This window comes from Miniopterus schreibersii (genome assembly GCF_964146895.1).
Source record: "Miniopterus schreibersii genome assembly, chromosome: 14".
In the NCBI taxonomy this organism is placed as follows: Eukaryota; Metazoa; Chordata; class Mammalia; order Chiroptera; family Miniopteridae; genus Miniopterus; species Miniopterus schreibersii.
In genome coordinates this window covers 2,939,854-2,962,183 of record NC_138114.1, presented here as the reverse complement: position 1 = coordinate 2,962,183, position 22,330 = coordinate 2,939,854, and the positions used below count along the sequence as shown (strand labels likewise).

General features: G+C 51.3%; 1 protein-coding gene across 2 annotated transcripts in view; it reads left to right on the top strand.

The window, feature by feature from the left end:
* The window catches only part of GRID1 (glutamate ionotropic receptor delta type subunit 1), a 624,630-nt gene that overhangs the window by 495,602 nt on the left and 106,698 nt on the right, over positions 1 to 22,330 (top strand). For both annotated transcript variants that reach the window (XM_081157434.1, XM_081157435.1), the window contains one exon: positions 21,418 to 21,519. In XM_081157434.1, coding sequence (XP_081013560.1) covers positions 21,418 to 21,519 — 102 coding nt within the window. The remainder of the gene's footprint in view (positions 1 to 21,417; positions 21,520 to 22,330) is intronic.

The window sequence follows — 22,330 nt, the reverse complement described above, 5'->3', positions numbered from 1 at the left end:
CCTTTTGTAGTGCCCTCCCCTTGAACCTGGGCTCTGTGACCTGCTTTCATCAACACAATGGGCAGGGCTGAAGCCGAGGCGGCCCTGGACTTCAACCTACCGCCTGACACCCGACAACCTTCGTTTGCACTCTGGGGGAGGCCAGCTGCCACGCGAGAAGTCTGCCCACCCTGAGGCCACAGGCTCAGCAAGGAGGGAAAGGAGGCTCCCCGTCCGTCACTCCTGCCGAGCCCTAGACGGCAGCCCCCCCGCGCCAGCATGTGTGAGGCCATCTTGGAAGCAGGCTGTGGCCCCACTGACACCCCCTCCCCCCAAGAATGCCACATGGAACAAAGACGACCTGCTGCTGGACTCTGTCGAGACTGCAGAAGCGTGAGAAGTGAGCAAGTGGAAATGATTCCTGTCTCAAGCCACTGCGTTTCCCAGGTGCTTGATGTTGTGGCAAAAGATCACTGAAACAGCTGTCAACTCCAACTTATCGGTGGAAAGTCTGAGCTGCACAGCTAAGGACTTGCCCAAAATGATACAGCGAGGAAGTGACCAGTGCAGGAACTGAATCAGGAGATGCGCTCTGGCCACCAACCCGCACTCCCTCGGCTGGTGTGTCTGCAAGGATGGCTCAGTGCCCGCAGGAGGCTGGGCAGGGAGTGCTGTGCACCTGAGCCCTGCCCCACTCACTGCCCTCCTGGTCTGCCTGGTGCTCCCATGTCCCCTTAGAATATCCCCCGCGTAGGGGAATGCTGCGGGCTTGACTCAGCTCCTAGAATGTGCCAGACACTTTTTAGCAGCTTTATCATATACCTTACAGCAGAGGAGATTTTTGTCCCCACGTTGCAGGTAGGGGAACTGAGGCTTGGAGATTTAAATAACGTGCTTAGGCTCACACAGCGTGTTTGGAGTGCAGCTCGAGTGGAACCTGGCTCAGCTCCACTTTGCCTCCTGCGCCCACTCTTCAGCACCGTGGACATGTCTGTCCCACTATTCAAGCTGTTGCTGAACTCTGTCTAAAGTCAGCTCCTTCCGGCCTTCTTCCAGCAAGGTCAGCCACTGCCTGCGGATGCCTTGCAAGTGTTTAAGAGCACCCAGACCTGGTAGTTCCTCCTCACCTCCCCGATCGATCAGAGACCATATGTCTGTTTTTCTGTGCAGGCCACATACCACAGAGGAGAGCGGGGAGGACTCTGCCCTCACCCCACCCATGTAAGGAGCGGCATCTGCTCCCCTCAGCCTCCTGGACGCTGTTCTCACCACAGCAGCAGCTGTATTGGGATTGGGCTGGGCCACGGAGAAGTCCTTCCATCTCACCCACAAATAAGAGCAGGGAGGGCTTCCTCCGTGGGGCTGGTTCTTCCCAGGGAGCAGAGGCGACTGAGCCGCAGAGGGAGATTAGGGCAGGGTGGCTGTGCGCAGCCAGGGCAGGAGCACCAGCTGTGGGTGCTTGGGGGGGCCGGGGTCAGAGCCCCCACCCAGGTGTTTTCAGGTCTGCTTGGTATCCAGGCGTGCCTGAGCAGAAGAGCCATGTTGGAGCTCGAGAAGAGAGGACAGCGCGGCCACCTGCGGGGTAGGTTCTGTGAGGCTGGCAGGCTCCTCAGTGCGGCAGGTGTGCCGGGGCAAACGCCTTACTGCTCCTCCCTCCAAGCCGGGAGGGCTCCCAGGGCCCCCATCTTGGTGACATGGGTGGGAAAGGCCTGGAACAACTCCTCTGTGAATCGCACAGGACTTTCGCCTGGCTGGCCCTCAGTCACCCTAAAATTAGGTCACGGCACTGGACCTCTCAGAGCCCTTCCCGCAGCTGCAAGGACATGCTGATGCCCAGCCATGAGCTGGATGCCACTGGAACTTCCCTCACTGTGCTGATCTCCCCCACCCTCTCCACCCCCATCTCCATCCCCCACCTACACATATACACAGGCCTCCAGCCACTCCCTCGTGTGTCCTGTGCACTGAGCCGTTGGTCCCCTCTGACTGGCTCGGTCAGTGTGCGTATGGGGCTGCCCTGACGTGACTTCCTCTAGCCCCCAAGACGTCCTGATGAGGCAGGCGGGCACCACTGCCAGCTCCTTGTACAATGGGGACGTGGAGGCAGTTAGTAGCTTTCAAGTTTAAGGGAAGGTGACTGCACTTTGTGATCACAATGTATTTATAGTCTGCCAGCTACTATGTGCTGCGCCTCCAGGGATCTAGCTGTTGGGATGTGCCCTGAGCTACCAGCGGGATCTAAGGCATGAGAAACAGAGGAAGCCAACACGGGCCACCCAGGAACTAAGTGTTGCAGAGGACGCTCTTTCACTGCCTGTGGCACGGCTGGGCTTTCACCAATAGGCAGAAATGTCTGTGGAGTCCCGCATCCTCGGGCGCTCAGCTTCAGCATGGGGTGGAGACACTGCCTTGAGCTGGACATGCTGGATGAAAACTGCCTGGAGGGCGAGGCCCAGTCCTTGCAGTCCCCAGCTGTCCACCAGCTGAGTGAGGCCCCACCGAGGAGCCCCATTAGCACCCTGAGTTATTTGAGGTAATAAAGAGGCTGTTTTAGGCCACGAGGTTTTGCGGTAGTTTGTTTTGGTGCGATACTCAACTGAAACGCCTACCCAGGCCACACTGGCTGGAGTCCTGGCCCTTTCTAGCTGCCGGCTACCAACCTATGAAGTAAAGTCAGATTGTGTTTGGAAAAGGCTGATGCAAAAACATATGGAACACTGGGGACACCTCATAAAGAGCTGGCAAGAAGATGGAAAACCCCAGGACATTGTTAGGCTGCTTCAAATAACAGGAGGGCTGACTGCGTGCCGGCAAGACTAGACTGATTCAAGAACCACCCAAGTGCTTCAAGAAAAATCACGATAAAACTACTCAGCCCCTCCAGTATCCCAGCCATCCTATGGACAGCCGCCCCTACCCTGTGCTGTAATGACTTTGTAGGTGAAAAAACAGAATCAGAGGCTATGTTACCAGCCCAGGATCATGCGGCCTGTAAGCGAGGCCCTAGATTTTAGCCTAAGTTGACCCTCAAGCCCAGCAACCTCTTCCCTGAAAGAGAGCCTCACGCTCTCTTTCTTGGCCCACTGGGTGAAGCTCAAGGAAAGGGGACCCTTTCTTTTGGGGTCCCCGAGTGCCACACACCCCTTCTCACTCCCACTGCTCTTCCTCTAAGGAGCAGTGGCCTTTCTGTTCTCTTGGGGGAATCCGCACACTCTTTAATGTCACAGGTCACTCCCATCATAGCTCTTGCGTCTTCTGGGTCAGAAGCCGCTCTTCCCTGTCTCCCTCTGTGTGCATTCTGCAGACCTCTCCTGTGGGTGGCCCACAGTTTTCACTGCTTCCCATTGTGATACTTTTCCTTCCAGTCACACATTTCTCTAGGGCAGGATCGTGCCCCCTTCCCCTCTGTGACCTGTGCCGTCAGCTCTGGCGTGTGTGGCTTCCTCTGATGTTGTTTAGTTAATCAGCACGTCGATGATTCAGTAGAAGACATGACTGTGAGTCTTCGCCCAGGTCTGGAAAATGGCACCTGGGATGGAAGTGAGCCCCCCTGCCCCCCCCACTGACTCTAAAACACCTTGTGGTGTCCTTACCAGCCTGACCGTTTGGCCTCGGTCAGGCTCTGCCTGTGTGTGACAGCCCCGTGATGGCCCCGTCCTCACAGGCGCCTGATAAAGGACAACTCACTTTATTTTCAACCTGCCACCAGCCACTATTTCCAGAACCACAATAACATGAATTTCTCAAAAGATAAAATGAAATAAAAGACATAAAAATAGAAGTTCCTCTCTCTTTTAGTTATTAGATTACGCAGTGTAGCTTGTCAGATTGCCAGGTGTCTAGAAACACTGTTTACCTGTCTGCTTATCTTCTGAAGACTAGACCCAGGGGAGGCCACCCTGGCCCTGGCCACACCCCCGGTAGCTCTGCTCTGTGGACTGAGGCACCCCAAGGGTCAGGAGGGATTTCAGAGTCCAGCTGGTTTGCCCAAGTGCTCTAGTTTTATCTGATTTCTATAAATTACCATGTATTATAATTCATACTTGCCTATTGAAGGATTTATGGATAATACTGAGTTTCAAAAACAGCTAAAGCTTACCTGTTAGTAATGCACAGATTGGAGACGATGCACTAGAGCCCGGGCAGTGTGGCCTTGCCGAGAATGGAGCGGTGGCCCTCCCTCGGGGCCACGGTCTCAGCTCCCGTCACCGTGGGGTGAGGGAGAAACAACGGCCTTACAGGAAGCTGGTTACAAATCCCAAGTTATTAATAGAACTATTTAAGATCAGATTTAATGTAGAGTGGGTAGGTGTGTAACGTGCCGAGCGAGTCTGGCGGACTGGATGTCTGTCCTTCTCGTCCGCCCACCTTTTCAGCCGGCCCTGCCCCCTTCTCGCTGTCCGCTGTCAGTTTCTCTGTGTTTCTATGCGTCAGTTTTTGTTTGGTTGGGTTTGGTTTTGCTTCCAATCACACGTAGAGGTGAAATCATACTTTTCACTTCACCTGATACCCTCTAGGCCCATCCATGTTGTCACAGATGGCAAGATCTCCTTTTTTTTGCTTAGTAATGTTCCATTCTATTCATACCTTTTAAAAATCCATTATCGATGGATACCTAGGTTGCTTCCTTATCTTGACAATTGTAAATAATGCTGCAGTGAACGTGGGGGCCAACTATACCTTTATAAGGACATTTTTAAAACTGCATTGAATTCTAAAGAAAAAAATTCAGCAACAATTTCATTCCTTTAATCATTAACTTTTGTATCTATCTATCTATCTATCTATCTATCTATCTATCTATCTATCTATCTATCTATCTATCTATCATCATCTATCTATCATCTATCTCATCTATCTATCTATCTATCTATCTATCTATCATCTATCTATCATCTATCTATTATCTATCTATCTATCTATCTATCTATCTATCTACCTATCTATCATCTATCTATCTATCTATCTATCTATCTATCTATCTATCTATCTATCTATCATCTATCTATCAATCTATCTATCATCATCTATCTATATCTGTCTATCTATCTATCTATCTATCTATCTATCTATCTATCTATCTATCTATCATCTCTATCATCTATCTATCTATCTATCTATCTATCTATCTATCTATCTATCTATCATCTATCTATCATCTATCTATCTATCTATCTATCTATCTATCTATCTATCTATCTATCTATCTATCTATCTATCATCATCTATCATCTATCTATCATCTATCTATCTATCTATCTATCTATCTATCTATCTATCTATCTATCTATCATCTATCTATCTATCATCTATCTATCTATCTATCATCTATCTATCTCTATCTGTCTATCTATATCTATCTGTCTATCTATCTAATCTATCTATCTATCTATCTATCTATCTATCTATCTATCTATCTATCTATCTATCTATCTATCATCTATATCATCTATCTCTATCTATCTATCTATCTATCTATCATCTGTCATCTATCTATCTATCTATCTATCTATCTATCTATCTATCTATGATCTATCCCCATACTACAGAACATGTCTATAGTATTAAATAGATGTGGTTGTAATAGGAATGTGTATTTATCATTTGTCTTTTCTGTTTCTTTTTAAAATCATGGAATCTTGCCCCCTCATCCTTTACCTACACTGGCCCCACAAATGGCCGAGGAGATTGAGGGGTGCCACTTTTGGAACTGAGGTTTCCTCTCCTGTATCCAGGCACCAGGCTGAACAGTGAAGGCCTGTGGCCTCTGGAAGTGATGGGTGTTCTCAAGCTTTCAGCAGCAGTACTTTCTTATTTTGAATGTGACATTGTCTCCTAGTGTCACCTTCGTCTCCCACAGAAACCGTTTCAAATTCTTCCCCAGACCTGCCCCAGGGCAGAGCTGTTAGAGCCAACTCTGCTCCTCCATCATCTGCTCACTCCATTTGCATGCGACTTGGCCCATTTATACCACAGAGCAGGCCTGTAACCAGGGCATCCAGCAGGGATGCTCTGCAGTTCAGACTTAGCCAGACTTCCTGCTCGGTTTAGTTGGGTTCTGATCTACTCTTGGCTCCCCTCTCTTGCGATTTTAAGAATATGAACACCCAGAATCTCCCTTTATCTCATCTCCTTTTCTCCCAGGGCATCCCTTCAACGCACTGACACAACACATTCTATTTCTGCTGACTAAACATTTCTTCAACAGTTACAAAATTTCCCTTTTAATTATTACTACCTAACATTTAAGGTCATGATATTTTCTAATGTTGTTATAATTTCTAATAATAATTTTAATGATGCATAATATTATGTCTCATAACTATTTAACAATTCTCTATAATTGGATATTAAAGTATCATTTATTTGTTTTTACCATTATAGTTAGTTCCCTGATGATCATCTTTTTGGATAATTTTTTTTGTCATTAATTTGTAAAATTCCTTCCCCACAAAAGTCTCCTAGGACTGAAATGACTGGTCAAGAGGTTTAGTTGTGCCCGGGCTGGGTGACTCAGTTGGTTAAAGCACCATCCCAATATGCCAAGGTTTTGGGTTTGATCCCAGTCAGGGCACATACAAAAATCAACCAATGAATGAATAAATAAGTGGAACAATAAATTGTTTGCTCTCTCCCTCATCCCCAAATCAATAAAATTTAAAAAGGAAGAGGTGTTGTTAGGCTCACGGTGCAGCCTGCCAAGAGGCCTCCACCGAGGGCCCTGTGCCTAGAGTCTATTGTTCGAGCAATATTGTACCACCATTGGGTGTGTTACCTCCATAAACTACTTCTATAAGCAAGAATTAGCATTATCACTACAGCTTGTGCTTGTTAGGTGATTGCATATTCTCTTCCATGGAAATATTTGTGGGTTTTTCCATAATTACTGGTTTCCTTTCTTTTTAGTTTTGCAAATTATGTTGCAAGCTATTCTGCTTATGAAGCCAAGGCAGGAGTCCTGTTTTTGACACAAAAGTACTCAACTGAACAAACTGAACTAACAAGTGAGATGGAGATAGACTCGTAGATAGAGAGCAGGCAGAGAGCTCTGATGGGGGTGGGGGTTGTTGGGGTGTAGAGGGATTGGGCATAAAAGAAAAAGAAAGAACTTGTGGACATAAACAACAGTTGGTGATCGTGGGGGGTGGGGAGGTTCAGAGGTAAGAGGGTATGGGGGATGAATGGTGATGGAAAAAGTAAAATTAAGGGGAAAAAATAAAGTAAAAAAGTATCACCCCTTTCAACCAATCATGACGGATGATCAGATGCCCAAATCCTTAAGTGAAATGGGTCAGAAGAGCCTTGTACTTCTCAGCTGGGTCTTCTCTGAATTTGGGTGAGGGAAAGCTCTGTATGAGCTTCTGTTCAGATTCTTCTAGACCCACACTCCAGCCACTCATCTGTGCGGAGATGGGTGCTCCTGCTGGAATTTAGCTAGCTATAAAAATAGGCCTGCACGTCTGCACTGTTTGTTATAATGACAGTAATAATCACTAGCTTCTATGGGTACCTGCTCTGTGCCAGGCATTTTAATAAGTGCTGAGTGTACTGCTGAAAATGGGTCAAAAATTCTGTCCTTATGTAGCATATATTCTAGTGAGGGGAGATAAACCAACATTTATAGAAATTTTAGCAGTTATATAAAATAAGTTGGAAAATTTCATACAGTCATGCATACTTTTCAGAAACGAAACGGGGATACGATAGAGGGGGACTTAGGAAGTCTACTTAGATACGGTTGACATGGTTTCCCTTTGGAGAAATGAGGACAGATTGGTGCAAAGAAGCCAATGCAGAGTACTTCTAGGGTAAAAATACTTCTAGAGGAAAAACATGCACAAAGACTATACTAGGAATAGTTTTGGAACATTTGAGAAGCAGAAAGGAGGGCAATGTGGCCGCTTTAGGCACCAGGAGGAGGCGACCGGATGTCCTGAGGCAGCTGAGCAGGTCAGACCATGGAGAATGCTGTAGGTCATGCTTAGGACTACGGATCTTATTTTAATTGGGAGCTCAGGGAGCATTTCAAATAAGGAGTGATAGGAAATAATTTGTTTTTGAATGTCACTCTGCCTGCTGTGTGAAGGATGGACTGTGGTCAGGATGAGCCAGACTGCGCTATCCTCAGAGACTTAATCCAGTCCGAGTTTACGTCTTGCTCTCGCAAAGGTAGTTGCTTAGGCAGGCTTCAGAGTCGGCCTTGACGCCACCTTCAGCATAAAGGCCACATGCTAGTAATGCGGTCAGGTGCCTGAGTTCTAACTGACGGAATGTGTGAAAGTGGTTCTTCTTCTGGCTCAGAGTGCATAGGAGTTTGTGTGCCTCTCCTTCCACCTCTCCTGTAGTGCCATGGAGGTCACAGGCGTATAGGGAGGGTAGAGTCACAGGTAGATGTTGCCTGGATCCCCGAGTCACCCCATGGAGAAGATATGCCCAAGAGGCGACCCCAACCTTACCTAAATCGAGACTTAAGACATTTAAGGGAACATTGATATTTGATGAACAGTAACTGCCTGTAACCACATGAGGCTGGCATGGAAATAGTAATAATCACGATGTCAACTACAAGGCAGTTTCGATGATCTTAATGGTGATCGTGGCTGGGATTTGGGAGACAGCAATAGCGATGGTGCAGTTTCAGGATATAGTTCAGAAGTATGTAGAGTCAAAAGTGGGTGGCGTCTAGGTGGGAGGTGAAATCATGGAGGACTCTGTTGGCTTTGACTTAAGCAACTAGGTGAATGATGATGCTTGTAACTGAGATGAGGAAGAAAATGAAAGATTATTGCCTGATGTGTGTTTGGAGAGTTTAGGGATCAAAGGTTATGTTTTGGAGATTTTTGACTCTGAGTTGTCTATTTGGTTTTCAAGTTGAAACCTGAGCATTGGGATCTGGAGCCCAGGGAAGAAATCGGATCAAGGAATGTAAGTTCAGAAGTGATGAGAACACTGGTGGATTTTAAAACTCTCGAGAACCTGCCATCACTGCTATTACATTCCTTATTTTAAAGAAGCAAAATTTGAGGCTAAAAAGGGTTAAGTTGCTTGCATAAGGTCATAATTAGCATGTGATTGAGATAGGGTTCAAATTTAAGTCTGTCCAAACTCATTCTGCCAAAGATAATGGTTGCTTTAGTGCTATTAATACATCAACTTTTTGTTTCCTTTTATAGCTCTCAACCCTCTTTTTTATACATGGTTTCATTAGTGGAGAGAGTATATAAAAAAATTCCCATCATCAATTTTCAGACAATGACTATGAGACATAGGATATTCAAATTAATTGACTAAGGGCGGGTGATATTTCTCAAGCAACCTTATTCTTGATTTGCAAGTTCCTCAGCCGTACCGAATTGTACTGCACTGTCCTGCTCCTTAATCAGAAAGGAGTCACGTGAACATTTCTCTCCATTTCATTCATTTTGGTTCAGTTACAAATGTCCTTCCTGAGCATTTGCTCTGAGCCCAGGGCTTCAGAAGCCAGAATGAGGCAGATACTCTCAGCTGCCACCTTCAGACGTACAGGCCAGGTGGCCACAGGCCCCTGACTCTTCAGACTCATTTCCCGCACACGGCCTTAGCTCATCAGAGGAGAGCCCTCTGCATAGCCCCCAAAACAGTGGATAGGTCGTTTTCTGTTTTTACTGTTGTGGAAATAAAGCTGCTTTTTTGGGTACTTTCAGATCTGAGTTACATGTGTAATCCAAAGAAGAATTGCAGGTACTGGAAGCAAATATCACTTACCTTCTGGGAAAGGGAAGGTTAGACGTGGGAAGGGCCATTTTCTCCTGCACTGTCTCCGTGGCCAGCTCGAGGCATCTGCTGCCCCATGAAAGTTTTCGAAACTCTACCTCTTAGTGTCTGTTTTCTAATATTACTCCCAGGTTATATATACCAATCACTTTTATGGGTAGATTTTTAACTCTTTTATTGTCACCTTCATAATACCTTTCGGGGTAATATTAGTTGTTTGACTCCAGTGTTGAGGGGAACAGGGACCTAAAAGTCTTTTTTCCACTTTACATTCTTTCTGTCCCATTTAGGCTAAGCTGGCTGTGTTTCTGTCACTACATTGTTTTAAAAATGGTGAGGTTTTGTTAAGTGTATTGGTTACCCACTGCATGGATGAAGACCACACCTACGGATCCCTGAGACGGGTCCTCCGCCGTGAGCTCCCTAGCAGGCTGCTGTGGACTTCAGAGCTCCGTTGTCCAGCAGGGAGGCCTGCAACACACTCGGGTGGTAGAAAGCAGGTTTTCTCTCTGAATGGTCCACAAGACGCCACCACAAGTATTTCTGAGGTCTTGAGGAAGGGCTTCACAGTTGCACTTGGATTTCATGGGTTCACATTTTTGAGAAGCTTGTGAATTTGTTCTTTGCATTAAGAATCTCTATTATTTTGGAGTTTTCTGTGAGAAAAGACTGCAATTAAGAAATAGTTTTATTGTTGAATGCAACAAATCATGGCTTCTAAATATTTCCTCTAAATTTTAGAGCTAAAGTCCTCCTTTGGTTGGTCTGTGAGCTGTCAAACAATTTGTAAAAATGATAAATTAAATCTGAAAGGCTAGTATTTTGAAAAGTTCAGTTGGAGGGTCGAATATTCTAGATGGAGGGGAGAAGACAAATAAAGATGTCAACTATTAGGGATCAGGAAAGTGTGGCCTTCAGGCCAAACACAGCCTGCCACTTATTTTGTAAGTAAAGTTTATTGGAGCCCATCCACACTCATTGAACAATTGACCACAGAGAGCATATGGCTCCAGAAGCTAAAGTATTCACTGTCTAGCTCTTTATAGAAAAGTCTGCTGACCCGTAGGCTAGTTCATTAATTTATTTGTTTATTCAACAAATACTTGTTAAGTGCATTCTACCTGCCAGGAATTGTATCAGATGTTGAATATATGATGCTGAGAAAAACAAGCAAAACAGACATAATTTCTATCTCAGGGGGTGGTTTTAGAAACTGCAATATTTGAGAGCTGTAAAGAAATGACAAAGCCCTGTGCTGGAGACCTTTCAGTTTTCTAGGAAGAGTGACCAGGGGAGGCTTGACCAAGAGGGGACCTCATCAACCCCTCGGGTAAGACCTGCCCCGTGAGAAGGAGCCAAGTGTGGGTGTGAAGGACAGAGGCAGAAATGACCAGGGAAGTGAAGGGTGAACACACAGTTCCCAAAGCAGGAGAGACCTTGGCTTGAGAGAGTGGTGGCAAGGCCGCCAGTGGCGGTGGGCAAGGGGGACAGGGTGGCCGGTGAATTGGGTGGGGTGGAAGGGTGAGCGTTGACTGGATCTTGGAGAGTCTTATAGGCTCTGAAAAATGCATGCTTTTTCATCTGAGTTTAGTAAGAAACCACCAGAGGATTTTTAAGGAGGAAAGTGAAATGAAACAATTTTCATTGGAAAAGAAAAAGAAAGCAAGAGGGACACTCTGCGGCCGGGGGGATTAGACAGGAGGCGGGCTGGGGGACGGGCGGCCAGCGGAGCGCACGTGGAGTAACCGTGTGCAGCTGAGACGCTGTGCTCGCCCGGCTCCCGGGCCGGTGCGCCGCCTGGATCTTGGGAAAAGGCAGACCTGACTCGCAGGCACAGGAGGGAACCAGGGTTCTTTGAGTCAAACAAGTTCCCGGGGATCTACCCCATAGGGGGTCAAGAGGTAAGGACATAAAAGTGGGTTTTTAAAAATGTCTTTGGAGTCTTGATTTTACTAACACGTCGTCATGACTCGAAGTCTTAAAGCAAGTTTGCAAAAGGAAAAATCATGCAAAAGAGAAAATCCAGCCCAGGAAGAATTGTTATAAGTAAACGAGTGCTGAGTGAGAAAGCTGTTTACAGAGCTCCAGATGGGACAGAACCTAGGAGCGAGTCTGAGAAGAGCAGGAATGCCGGCCAGTTACTGAAGAGGTGCCCCAGGGATGGCTAATTTTATTAATTTTTCTAATAAAATTTTGTTGAGTGAATCAAAACGAAGATGAGATAGCCCCTGCCTTAAAAGGGACATAGTATATTTGAGAATAGATGGGCATGGATTTCAATATATTGTGAAAAACATTTCCCCAGGCTCAGGGCTGGCGTATCGTCAGAGGGAGACAATCTTGCTGAGGCTGCAAGGAAGGGTCTCTAGACTGGTCGCCCAAGGATCCCTCAGAGTCAGAGCACGAAAAAGAGGAGAGGGTCCGAGGAGAGACGGCGGGGTGTAGAAAGTGTGATGAGCGACGCCCGCGCCTGCGTCAGTGCCAGGCCTCGTAGCTTGGCTGTCACAGGCGTGGGGCTGCAGGCTGGTGCTCAGCACAGTGTGCACAGTGGCGCGAATTCTAGTCGGTGCCAACTACCGGGCATTTCTTATGCTACTAGTATGGACCTGAGCCTAGGACAGACCTGAGAGGAAAGAAAGTATTGTCAGTCACAAGTACTCACGTTTGTTACTAGTGACAGACAAGGACATGAGCCCAGAGAAAGACTAGGACCTGCTGGAGTGACGTCCAGAGGTCTCAGCTCGAGGCGGAAGCGCCAGCTGCCAGCCTGCTCCTCTCACCGCAGCCACCCCGCTGCTGGAACTTGCAGTCCGTTTAGAGACAAAACCAACATACCGGAAACACTCAGACAGAGTCGACACTGCAGTCATAAGCTAGATTGCAAAGTCTCCAAATGAAAATAGCTTTATTGCTTTTCTTCTGATCACAGAAGCACCGCTTCCTCTCGGTCAAACAGTGGAGACATTGTAAGGTTTACAGAGCAGGAGGCGGTCATTCCTGTGGCCCCGCTGCTCTGCCTGGTGCCGGGAGCCGCCACTCACAGCTGCCGGTCCTAGGCCTGCCGGCCACCACCTCACACCGAAGTGAGCATTAGGAAGGGCGGATCGCACCATGTGTAATGTTATGAAAACTATTTTTCCATGCGGATTAAGGAGCTACTTGAAGGGGAAGCTGCACTCGTGTCTTCCCAAGGCTTTATAAAGACGCATTGGGCTTCCCTAGATTGACAGGTAATTTCTTGGTCCCTCTGTAACCATTTAGCTCTAGCTAGTGCGTGCGCGACGACACAGGTACATCGACACCGGCCGTAGTTACTATCGTCATGGTCATTGTTGCCGAAAGGTCACCATCTCTGCCAAAGGGTCATGGTTGGGTCACATGACAGGCCCAGGTTAGTGCGACTCCTGACCGCTCCCGCACATCGGTCCACCCTTTTTTCAAACCACTGTCCGCGTGTGTGTAAAACAAGTCAGGGTTCCTTAGATGCGGTTGTCTGCAGCGAGATTACCCATGTTAGGTGTGCAGTGGCTGGTCAGCTCTGACAGACGCGTGGAGGAGTATAATCACCACAACAGTCAAGCTTAGAAACTCCCATTACCCTCAAGCAGCCCTCCTTCCTCTTGGCATTAAATACCCTCCCTCCCACTGCTGGCCCCAGGTGACCGTGACCTGCTTTCAGCGCCTACAGCATTGTCTTTTCAAGAAAGTCGTATGCACGGGATCCTGAAGTGCGGGACCTTTAGTGTCTGGCCTCTTTCACTTGGTGAAATGCTTCTGAGCTCCACCCAGGATGTTGCAGGTGTCAATAGCTCACTGCTTATTGATCCGCTTTCCTTACTGCTTCCTTCCTTTTGTCCATCCGCACGTGGTTTATCCTTTCACTGGCCACCGTGACTCACATTTGCAGTGTTTCATCTTTGGTTATTATGGATAAAGCTCCCTGAACATCCATACACCGACCCTGTGTGGTCCTACGTGATCTCTGTTCTAGCAGGAGGAGTGCTGGTTGGTATGTTCAGTGTATGTTTAACTGGATAGGAAATCGCCCAACCGTCCTCCGGTGTGGCTGCAAGTTTTGATTTCCAGACCCTCACCAGCACTTGGTGATGTCAGTCTTTGATTTTAGCCACTCACTGAGGCTTCATGGTCTGTCCTGTGGTCTTATTTTGCATTAATGACTCATGATTTTGAACATACATATTTTCATGTGTTTATGATCCTTTCACATGTCTTCTTTAGAAAATGTCTTTTCTCTATTTTTAAAATTGGGTTGTTTGTCTTCCTATAATTGAATTTCTTCACATACACCAAATACAAGTCTTATGTTGGGTACATGTATATTTGACACTGTCCCCTAGCTTCTGACGCTCTGTCCTGTTTTCGTCCCCCCCACCTGTGGAGGCTTGATGGCAAGCTCTGGTAAGTGGGTGGCCTCCCCGAGCCTGGGTGCCCAGGGCGCCTCCCTGTCTGCTGGCCCACTTGGCCTTTAAGAATTTGGTGAAATTAATGTTTTTCTTCTTACCCACTCTCATAACTACCACTCCCTTGTCCTTTGCTCCGTCAGAAATGAAACATTTCTTATGCCCTCTCTCTCCCTGCAGGGGCTGCTCATACCCTTTGCTGATGATCTGACTTTTGTTTGCTTCTCACAATGGGAGCAGGGGCATCCTCCTGCCTTCCGTCTTCCGCAGAATCAGAACTGTGCCGTCCCCTCTGTTAACGCGACCGAACACGACAACAGTGTGGTGATTGCTGGGGGCGGGGAGGTGGAGAAGGGTACAGGGGGGTAAATGCTGATGGACAGAGACTTGACTGGGGTGGTGAACACGCAAACAGTGTACAGGTCACGTGTTGCAGAATTGTACACCTGAGACCTGTATAACTTTGGTAACCAGTGTCACCCCAATAAATGTAATAGGAAAAATTAAAAGCCTGCATTGCTGGCACCGTGGCAGTCCACCCCTCTCCCTGTGCAGCCCAGGGAGCCCAAGTACCGGCCTGTGGTCTCCGTCATGACCCCTGGCTCTGGGTCCTCCCCGCCACAACACTGGGGGAGCATCTCCCTCTCGCCCTTGCTGAGGATTTTGCATGAAGCCCCATGTGGTCGCTGTTCCTTCTGTTCTACTCTTCTCTCAGTGGCTCCTGGCTTTGCCCTCGGAATCCTCAGCATAGCTCTGCTGGGGCTCGTTTGAAGAAAGTACCCCTTGCACCCAGTGCTCAGTGCCCTGTGCAGATGGCCCTGGGCTGGGACTGTCAGCTCTCCCTGCCTCAGAGCGGTCTCCTCTGCCCTCCGACAGTGAGTCTGAGCTCCAGGGGGCCTGGGCCCCTCCTCAGTGGGCACCTATGACCTGATGCTCCTGGGTGCTACTCTCCGCAGCCCACACCTTGCCCTGATGTACTGGAATTCCAAAAATGGACTCTCAAGTGAGACCTTACTTCAGGAGCCCTGGCTACAGGTATTACGGCTCTATCCTCTGCATCTGAGACACTGTGCTGCCCCTGCCTTTGGCCAAAGCTCAGAACCTGGGCTCACTGCCCAGGATTAGTGCCGCCGGGGCCCAGTTCCGCCGGTTCGGGACATGGGCTCCCTTCCCCATCCCTCCCAAGGCTGTGCCCCCTGGAGCAGACAGTGAGCACTGGTTATTTTCCAGTAAACATGGGCGGAGGAACACATGGTGAGAGACGGCTTGTTCTAGAAAAGTCCACGACAGTAAACCCACTGCGGGTGTCACAGCTGAAGCCCATCCCAGCGGAGCCTGCGCCGGCGACTCAGGTCCTGGTGGTAAGGGTGCAGCCCATGGGTTCTGCTCCAGCCCTCAGGGCCCCAGACATCCCCGTAAAACTTTATTTCCCATCCCAGGCTCCAGACAGATTCGCCACCAAAGCACTGTCGCTCAGGTGTGACTGTGACAGGATAGGCTATTGATCTGTGGTCTTGTTGCATGTAGTTAATGTGAGATTCCGGATTAGGATGCCCTCCCAGGCACTGGCCGGCTCCGACTCCAGGTGAATCTGGTCTCATTCCCTCTCAAGCGGCAGGCAATTGGGTTGCCTCCCGGCTCCTTCCCCCCGGAAGACACCCCTGTAATTAGGTTACGTCCCCAAAGCCCAGTCTCCCCACAGGGCAGGTTGCAGGTGGGGCTCCTGTCTTGTGTTTTCTCAGGACAGGGCCACAAGTCCCAAACCCCACACCTCACAGCTCAGACTCCAACACGAAGACCCGATAGACTGAGAAAACATGTCTGCTCGAGACCAGCGGGCAGGAAACCTGTTCTCCGCTGGCTGACCTTGACAGCTTTGTCAGAATCGGCCTGGAGCCTGTGCTGCCCTTGGATGGCTGGGCTGTGACCCTGCCCCCACTGGTCGGGGAGCATCCACTGGGCGACGCCGGGCTGTCACCATTCGGGCAGTTCTCGCTTTGCTTAGGCGGCTGGAAATTCGTTTTTTAGGCAGTGATCTCGACAGGTCAGCTGTCACAGTGTGCGGCTGTGGCCGTAAGTTCATCAGTCGCATAAACAGAATCCCGTCTGCGAAATCCAAGAGGAAGCCGGGCCGCTGCTCTGGGACTGTGTTGGCCGCCTGGGTGAGCAGCTTTGGGCTCCCACCTGTCAGGCCGTCAGCCTCATTTGGCTTTTACTGACTCAAGCTTTGTCCGCCTGTTTTGACCAGGCGCCCTCAAGGGGAGGTGGCCGGCTGCAGGTTTGGGAGTTCATTTAAAGGCTTTACTTAATTTTCAAACCTCCCTCTGGAGTCTTTTATTGGACTGTCTGTCCATTTCCAGGTCTCATATGTCCAGTGCTCAGATGGATGGCCTCGCTCACGAATGATGATGGTCCACCTCATGGTCGTGAGACTTGGGCAAGAGCACAAAGCCTCGTGGAAACCAGGGTGCACGCAGCCAGGGCTCTTGGCCTTGGGCAACATGAGGGAACCATAAAGTCCTGACTGACTCCACGGGTGCGGGTCCTGGAACGTGGGGTCACTGGTGTATTTGAAGGCAGAACTTTGGTTTCACTTCGAAGTATTTTTTTTCTTTCTTTGTCAGAGTACAGAACGCCTGAGGCCAGGGAGGGATAAGTCTGTATTTAAAAAGAAACTCCCCAAAATAATAAAAAAACTTTAAGCCCTAAGTATTTTCAGACCAAAAAAAAGGAGTAGTAAGAGGCTTGAGGGAATGCATGAAGTTCGACTTTGATGGAAAGGACCTTGCATTCAGATTGTCCAAGTGATGAGCCTGCCGGGTGCTCTCCTCCCTTCCTGGAAGGAGGATGCCTGAGCCAGACTCACTGTGCCCTGTGAGCTGAATGCACTGGGCCCTGTGAGCCGGAGCGCACTGTGCCCTGTGAGCCGGAGCGCACTGTGCCCCGTGAGCCGGAGCGCACTGTGCCCCGTGAGGTGGAGCGCCCTGTGCCCCGTGAGGTGGAGCGCACTGTGCCCCGTGAGGTGGAGCGCACTGTGCCCTGTGAGCCGGAGCGCACTGTGCCCCGTGAGGTGGAGCGCCCTGTGCCCTGTGAGGTGGAGCGCACTGTGCCCTGTGAGGTGGAGCGCACTGTGCCCTGTGAGGTGGAGCGCACTGTGCCCTGTGAGGTGGAGCGCACTGTGCCCCGTGAGGTGGAGCGCACTGTGCCCCGTGAGGTGGAGCGCACTGTGCCCCGTGAGGTGGAGCGCACTGTGCCCTGTGAGCCGGAGCGCACTGTGCCCTGTGAGCCGGAGCGCACTGTGCCCTGTGAGCCGGAGTGCACTGTGCCCCGTGTGAGCCGGAGTGCACTGTGCCCCGTGAGGTGGAGCGCACTGTGCCCCGTGAGGTGGAGCGCACTGTGCCCCGTGAGGTGGAGCGCACTGTGCCCCGTGAGGTGGAGCGCACTGTGCCCTGTGAGGTGGAGCGCACTGTGCCCCGTGAGGTGGAGCGCACTGTGCCCCGTGAGGTGGAGCGCACTGTGCCCTGTGAGGTGGAGCGCACTGTGCCCTGTGAGCCGGAGTGCACTGTGCCCTGTGAGCCGGAGCGCACTGTGCCCCGTGTGAGCCGGAGTGCACTGTGCCCTGTGAGGTGGAGCGCACTGTGCCCTGTGAGCCGGAGCGCACTGTGCCCTGTGAGCCGGAGCGCCCTGTGCCCTGTGAGCCGGAGCGCCCTGTGCCCCGTGAGGTGGAGCGCACTGTGCCCCGTGAGGTGGAGCGCACTGTGCCCCGTGAGGTGGAGCGCCCTGTGCCCCGTGAGGTGGAGCGCACTGTGCCCCGTGTGAGCCGGAGTGCACTGTGCCCTGTGAGGTGGAGCGCCCTGTGCCCTGTGAGCCGGAGCGCACTGTGCCCCGTGTGAGCCGGAGTGCACTGTGCCCTGTGAGGTGGAGCGCACTGTGCCCTGTGAGCCGGAGCGCACTGTGCCCCGTGTGAGCCGGAGCGCCCTGTGCCCCGTGAGGTGGAGCGCACTGTGCCCTGTGAGGTGGAGCGCACTGTGCCCTGTGAGCCGGAGCGCACTGTGCCCTGTGAGCCGGAGCGCCCTGTGCCCCGTGAGGTGGAGCGCCCTGTGCCCTGTGAGCCGGAGCGCACTGTGCCCCGTGTGAGCCGGAGCGCACTGTGCCCCGTGTGAGCCGGAGCGCACTGTGCCCCGTGAGGTGGAGCGCCCTGTGCCCTGTGAGCCGGAGCGCACTGTGCCCCGTGTGAGCCGGAGCGCACTGTGCCCCGTGTGAGCCGGAGTGCACTGTGCCCTGTGAGGTGGAGCGCCCTGTGCCCTGTGAGCCGGAGCGCACTGTGCCCCGTGTGAGCCGGAGCGCACTGTGCCCCGTGTGAGCCGGAGCGCACTGTGCCCCGTGAGGTGGAGCGCCCTGTGCCCTGTGAGCCGGAGCGCACTGTGCCCCGTGTGAGCCGGAGCGCACTGTGCCCGTGTGAGCCGGAGCGCACTGTGCCCCGTGTGAGCCGGAGCGCACTGTGCCCTGTGTGAGCCGGAGTGCACTGTGCCCTGTGAGCCGGAGCGCACTGTGCCCCGTGAGGTGGAGCGCACTGTGCCATGTGAGCCCGATTGCACTGCATCCTGTGAGCTGGATGCACTGTGCTATGTGAGCTACAGTGCAGCTTAGAGTCCGGTTGGCTCTGCATTAGACTTTTTTGGGACAAGCTTGAAAGTGTTGGGGTTTATCCTGTAGAAAATGGGAAGTCATTGGAAAAATGTAAAACAGTTCATGTCTGAGTTTATTTGTTGCACACTGGAGAAGGGCTCTGAGAGAGGGAGGTGAGGGAGGTGAGGTCAGTGGAGAGGCTACTGAAATGCCCTGGGACAGAGGTGCTGCTGCCCTGAGCCAGGTCGTAGGCCAGAAGCATGGGGTGGCATGGACATCAATGAGAGGCAGAGCCTTGGAGCTTAGCTGAAACTCTGGAAGGACCTGACTTCACCCCAACTGCTTCTTCCAGCCTCCGTTCTCCATTCTCATGACTGATCAGAGGCCTCACAGAAAGACAGGTAGAGCCTGGCTGGTCACGGACATGCAGTGTCATTGCAGGCACTTACCCAAGCCCGGGCATCACAGAGTCAAGAGGTCCCGGCACCCATGCCAGGGAGGTTCAGCAGCAGGTGTAGAAATGCAGGGCCAGGTGCAGGGCAGAGCACCCAATCCTTGGAACCGACACATCATCAGGAGGACAAGCTGCCTCCATATGACACCGTGAGTAGCTGAGGTGGTCAAGGGGCCTTCCTAACACCAGCCAGCCCAGGAGGTGCAGCAGACCACACATGAGGTTACATGGCTCCAAGGCACACACTATAGGGGGAAGATGCCAGCGGCCCACAGACACACAGGAGTCCCCTGGCCCCTGTAGGAGGCTCCAAAGGCAGGGTGTTGGTACCTTGACTCCTTTTGGCTGAGCTTGTTCTCTTCCTTTGAGCAGCATTTCAGTCCTGCTGCAGGAGTTGATTCTGGTCCCAGGGCTATTTCCTGAGACCCAGTGGAGAACAGCCATGAGGTTTCTTCTCACTGTTCCAGTTCCTAGGGTTTGGTATCTTTTGTGTTCTTGAAAGGATATTGGGTAGATTTTCCCTTTGCTCTTCCCTTCAGTGCTCCTAAAATTAGTTGGTGGGGCTGTGGTAGCTCCTCAGAGCACAGCCATGCTCATAATTAAACAGTTCTCTCATCACTGCCATGCATAATCGGAAGGAGTGGGTCTTGGTTGGTATCATGTCCTAAGTGACAGCAGGAGCATCCAGGTTCTTTTTAAGCTGGTTTTGGAACCAGGTGCATGGCTCTGACGTCCTGCTCTAGGCCAGGGCTGCGTAGCTTCCAGGTGGGATGGTCTCGCAGATGCGAGGCTCTGTGTGTGGATCCTGCTGCAGATGTCAGGACCGTGGAAAATGCTGGGCGAGGAGCAGTGTCCTTAAGGGGCAGTATTGGTGGCACCATTAGGGCCCCTCGTGGCACTTTTCCACAGAGGCGTGGTTCTTCTTGGCCTAATGAGCTGATCTTCTCTGACAAAGAGTAGGGGCTGCCCGTCAGCCTGAATCTTCCCCCCCTTGCCACTGAATTAGTGGTCCAGGGGTGAGCAGCAGCACCCAGGAGGGAGTGTGTTAGACAGAAATAACCTCAGGATCAGAAAGTGCATGAAAAGTCCCTGGGTGACTTGTGTGCCTGTCAGAATTTGAGGATCACTCTTTAGTCTGCAGTGTGGTTCATGGTCTTGGCTATGCATTAGAATCATCAGGGGGCTAAAATATCCACATCTAGTTCACTCCAAACCAATTAAGCCTGACTCCCCGCAGGTGGGCCCGGCCTTCAGCGTGCTGTGAAAGTCCTCTTAGAGATTCTCCTATGCAGCCTAGTTGGAGGCCCAGCACCTGGAAGAACAGGGTTTGTCACCCAGGCTCGCAGAAGCTCTCTTTCCACAGAACCAAGGCTGAGGTCCTGATTAAGTGGCTCGAGATGGGGGCCGGTGTCTGTATTTTTTTACATCTCACAAATTAATAATTGAGAATCACTGATGGGATGAAGATTTCATCATTCCGGCCCGGCCCTGCAGGGATGGGGGAGGGGGAGCAATCCCAAGGACACCTGTTCCCTGTTGCTTCTGAGCCAGGAGGGCGCCTGAAGTGGCACTATCAGACAGACCCCGCGGGTGCTGGAGGGTGTGGCCGTCCAGGGCACATGCAGCTTGGCCTCCGGGTGCCTGTCGGGCAGTGATGAGGCGTGCACTGCCGTGGAGACAGGCAGTGAGCTCGGGTCCCTGCTCGCGGTGGGCGCCAGACTGGGGACAGGCTATACCCTGGGCCTTTGTTACCTGCTTCCCTGCTGGGCGTCGTCCTGCGCTGGCTGGTGATGGCAGTGGCTGGGCTCCAGGGCCCTCTGGCCTGGGTGAGTCAAGGAGTAATTAACGAGCGAGCAGCCTCTGTGGGCGACACAGTGACCGCTTCAGCGAGTGGACAGAATGGAGCTGGACACAGACGTTCATTCCAGAAGCAGGTTTTACCGTCGGTTTCACTTTAAGAATGTGGCAAGGCCTCGAGGTCCAGAGAAGTGACGGGGCACCGATACCATCTGCCTGTCACACTCACTCTCTCCAAGGTCCTACGTGGCTCTGGGTCTCGGAGACGCTCCGCCGTGCAGTCCACCCGCCTGACTCGGCGTCCCGGTTAAACAGCGGGTTTCACAGCGGCGGGGTGGCTGTGCCCGGGCTCGATCTGCCCTCACGCTCCCTTCTCCTTCGCAGCTCGCGACCTGGGACTCAGAGAAGGGCCTGAACGGCAGCCTGCAGGAGAGGCCCACAGGCAGCCGCCTGCAGGGGCTGACTCTGAAAGTGGTGACTGTCCTGGTAAGACCGCCGGCCTCCGGGGCCGGTTCACTCTTAGGCGTGTGAGGCAGAGGCTTCTCTGTCCGATTTGATGCTGGGTGTGGGGAGAAGGGGTCTTGAGTAGTGGCGGGGGTTTCATAGGGCCTTTCGCCCAAACAGTCTGGTGACTGATGAAACAAGAGTCGCCCAGGAGCTCCTGACCCGCTGCTGAGCCCCGAGCGGCGCGCTGCACTGCTGCTGCTTGGACGTAGACAGGGCCTTCACCTGCCGGCGGTCCTGAGGGAGCTTTGCTGGCACCCAGGGTCCCCAGAAGGTGCTGGGAGGAGGACATTTTCTCCCGCGGCACCACCGATGGCCCTAGGGCACAAAGTTCAGAATGAGGACTATTTGTTGCAATTTTTCTGTACAGTTGTCCTGGAATCATAGACATTTACATCCTTCAGAGACCCAGGGAACATCTTCCTTTCTATTTCTATTTTATTTTTTCACCTTTTCAGAAGTGGAGACGTTTTAGGCTTGCCTCTTATTACCTGGTCAGACGTGGTCCAGATGCCCCTCTGTCCTAGCGGCACCGGTGCCCAGCTCTAGACACCTTTGTCAGCCGTGTTCGGGCATTCCCTATGTGCGCACCAGAAACAAGCAGTATACAAAAAAAAAAAAATTAAAGTAATGAGACCCATTCCCTGGGGCTTACTCTTGTTCAGTTTCACAGGGTGGCGGAGGGGAGACGGAGGTGTTTTCCAGATGGCCACGTGCCCTGCGGGAGCATGTGACTGAGCGTGGCTTCAGACTCAGGACTGGGGATTCCATCCTGTCCTATCCTTTGGCTTAG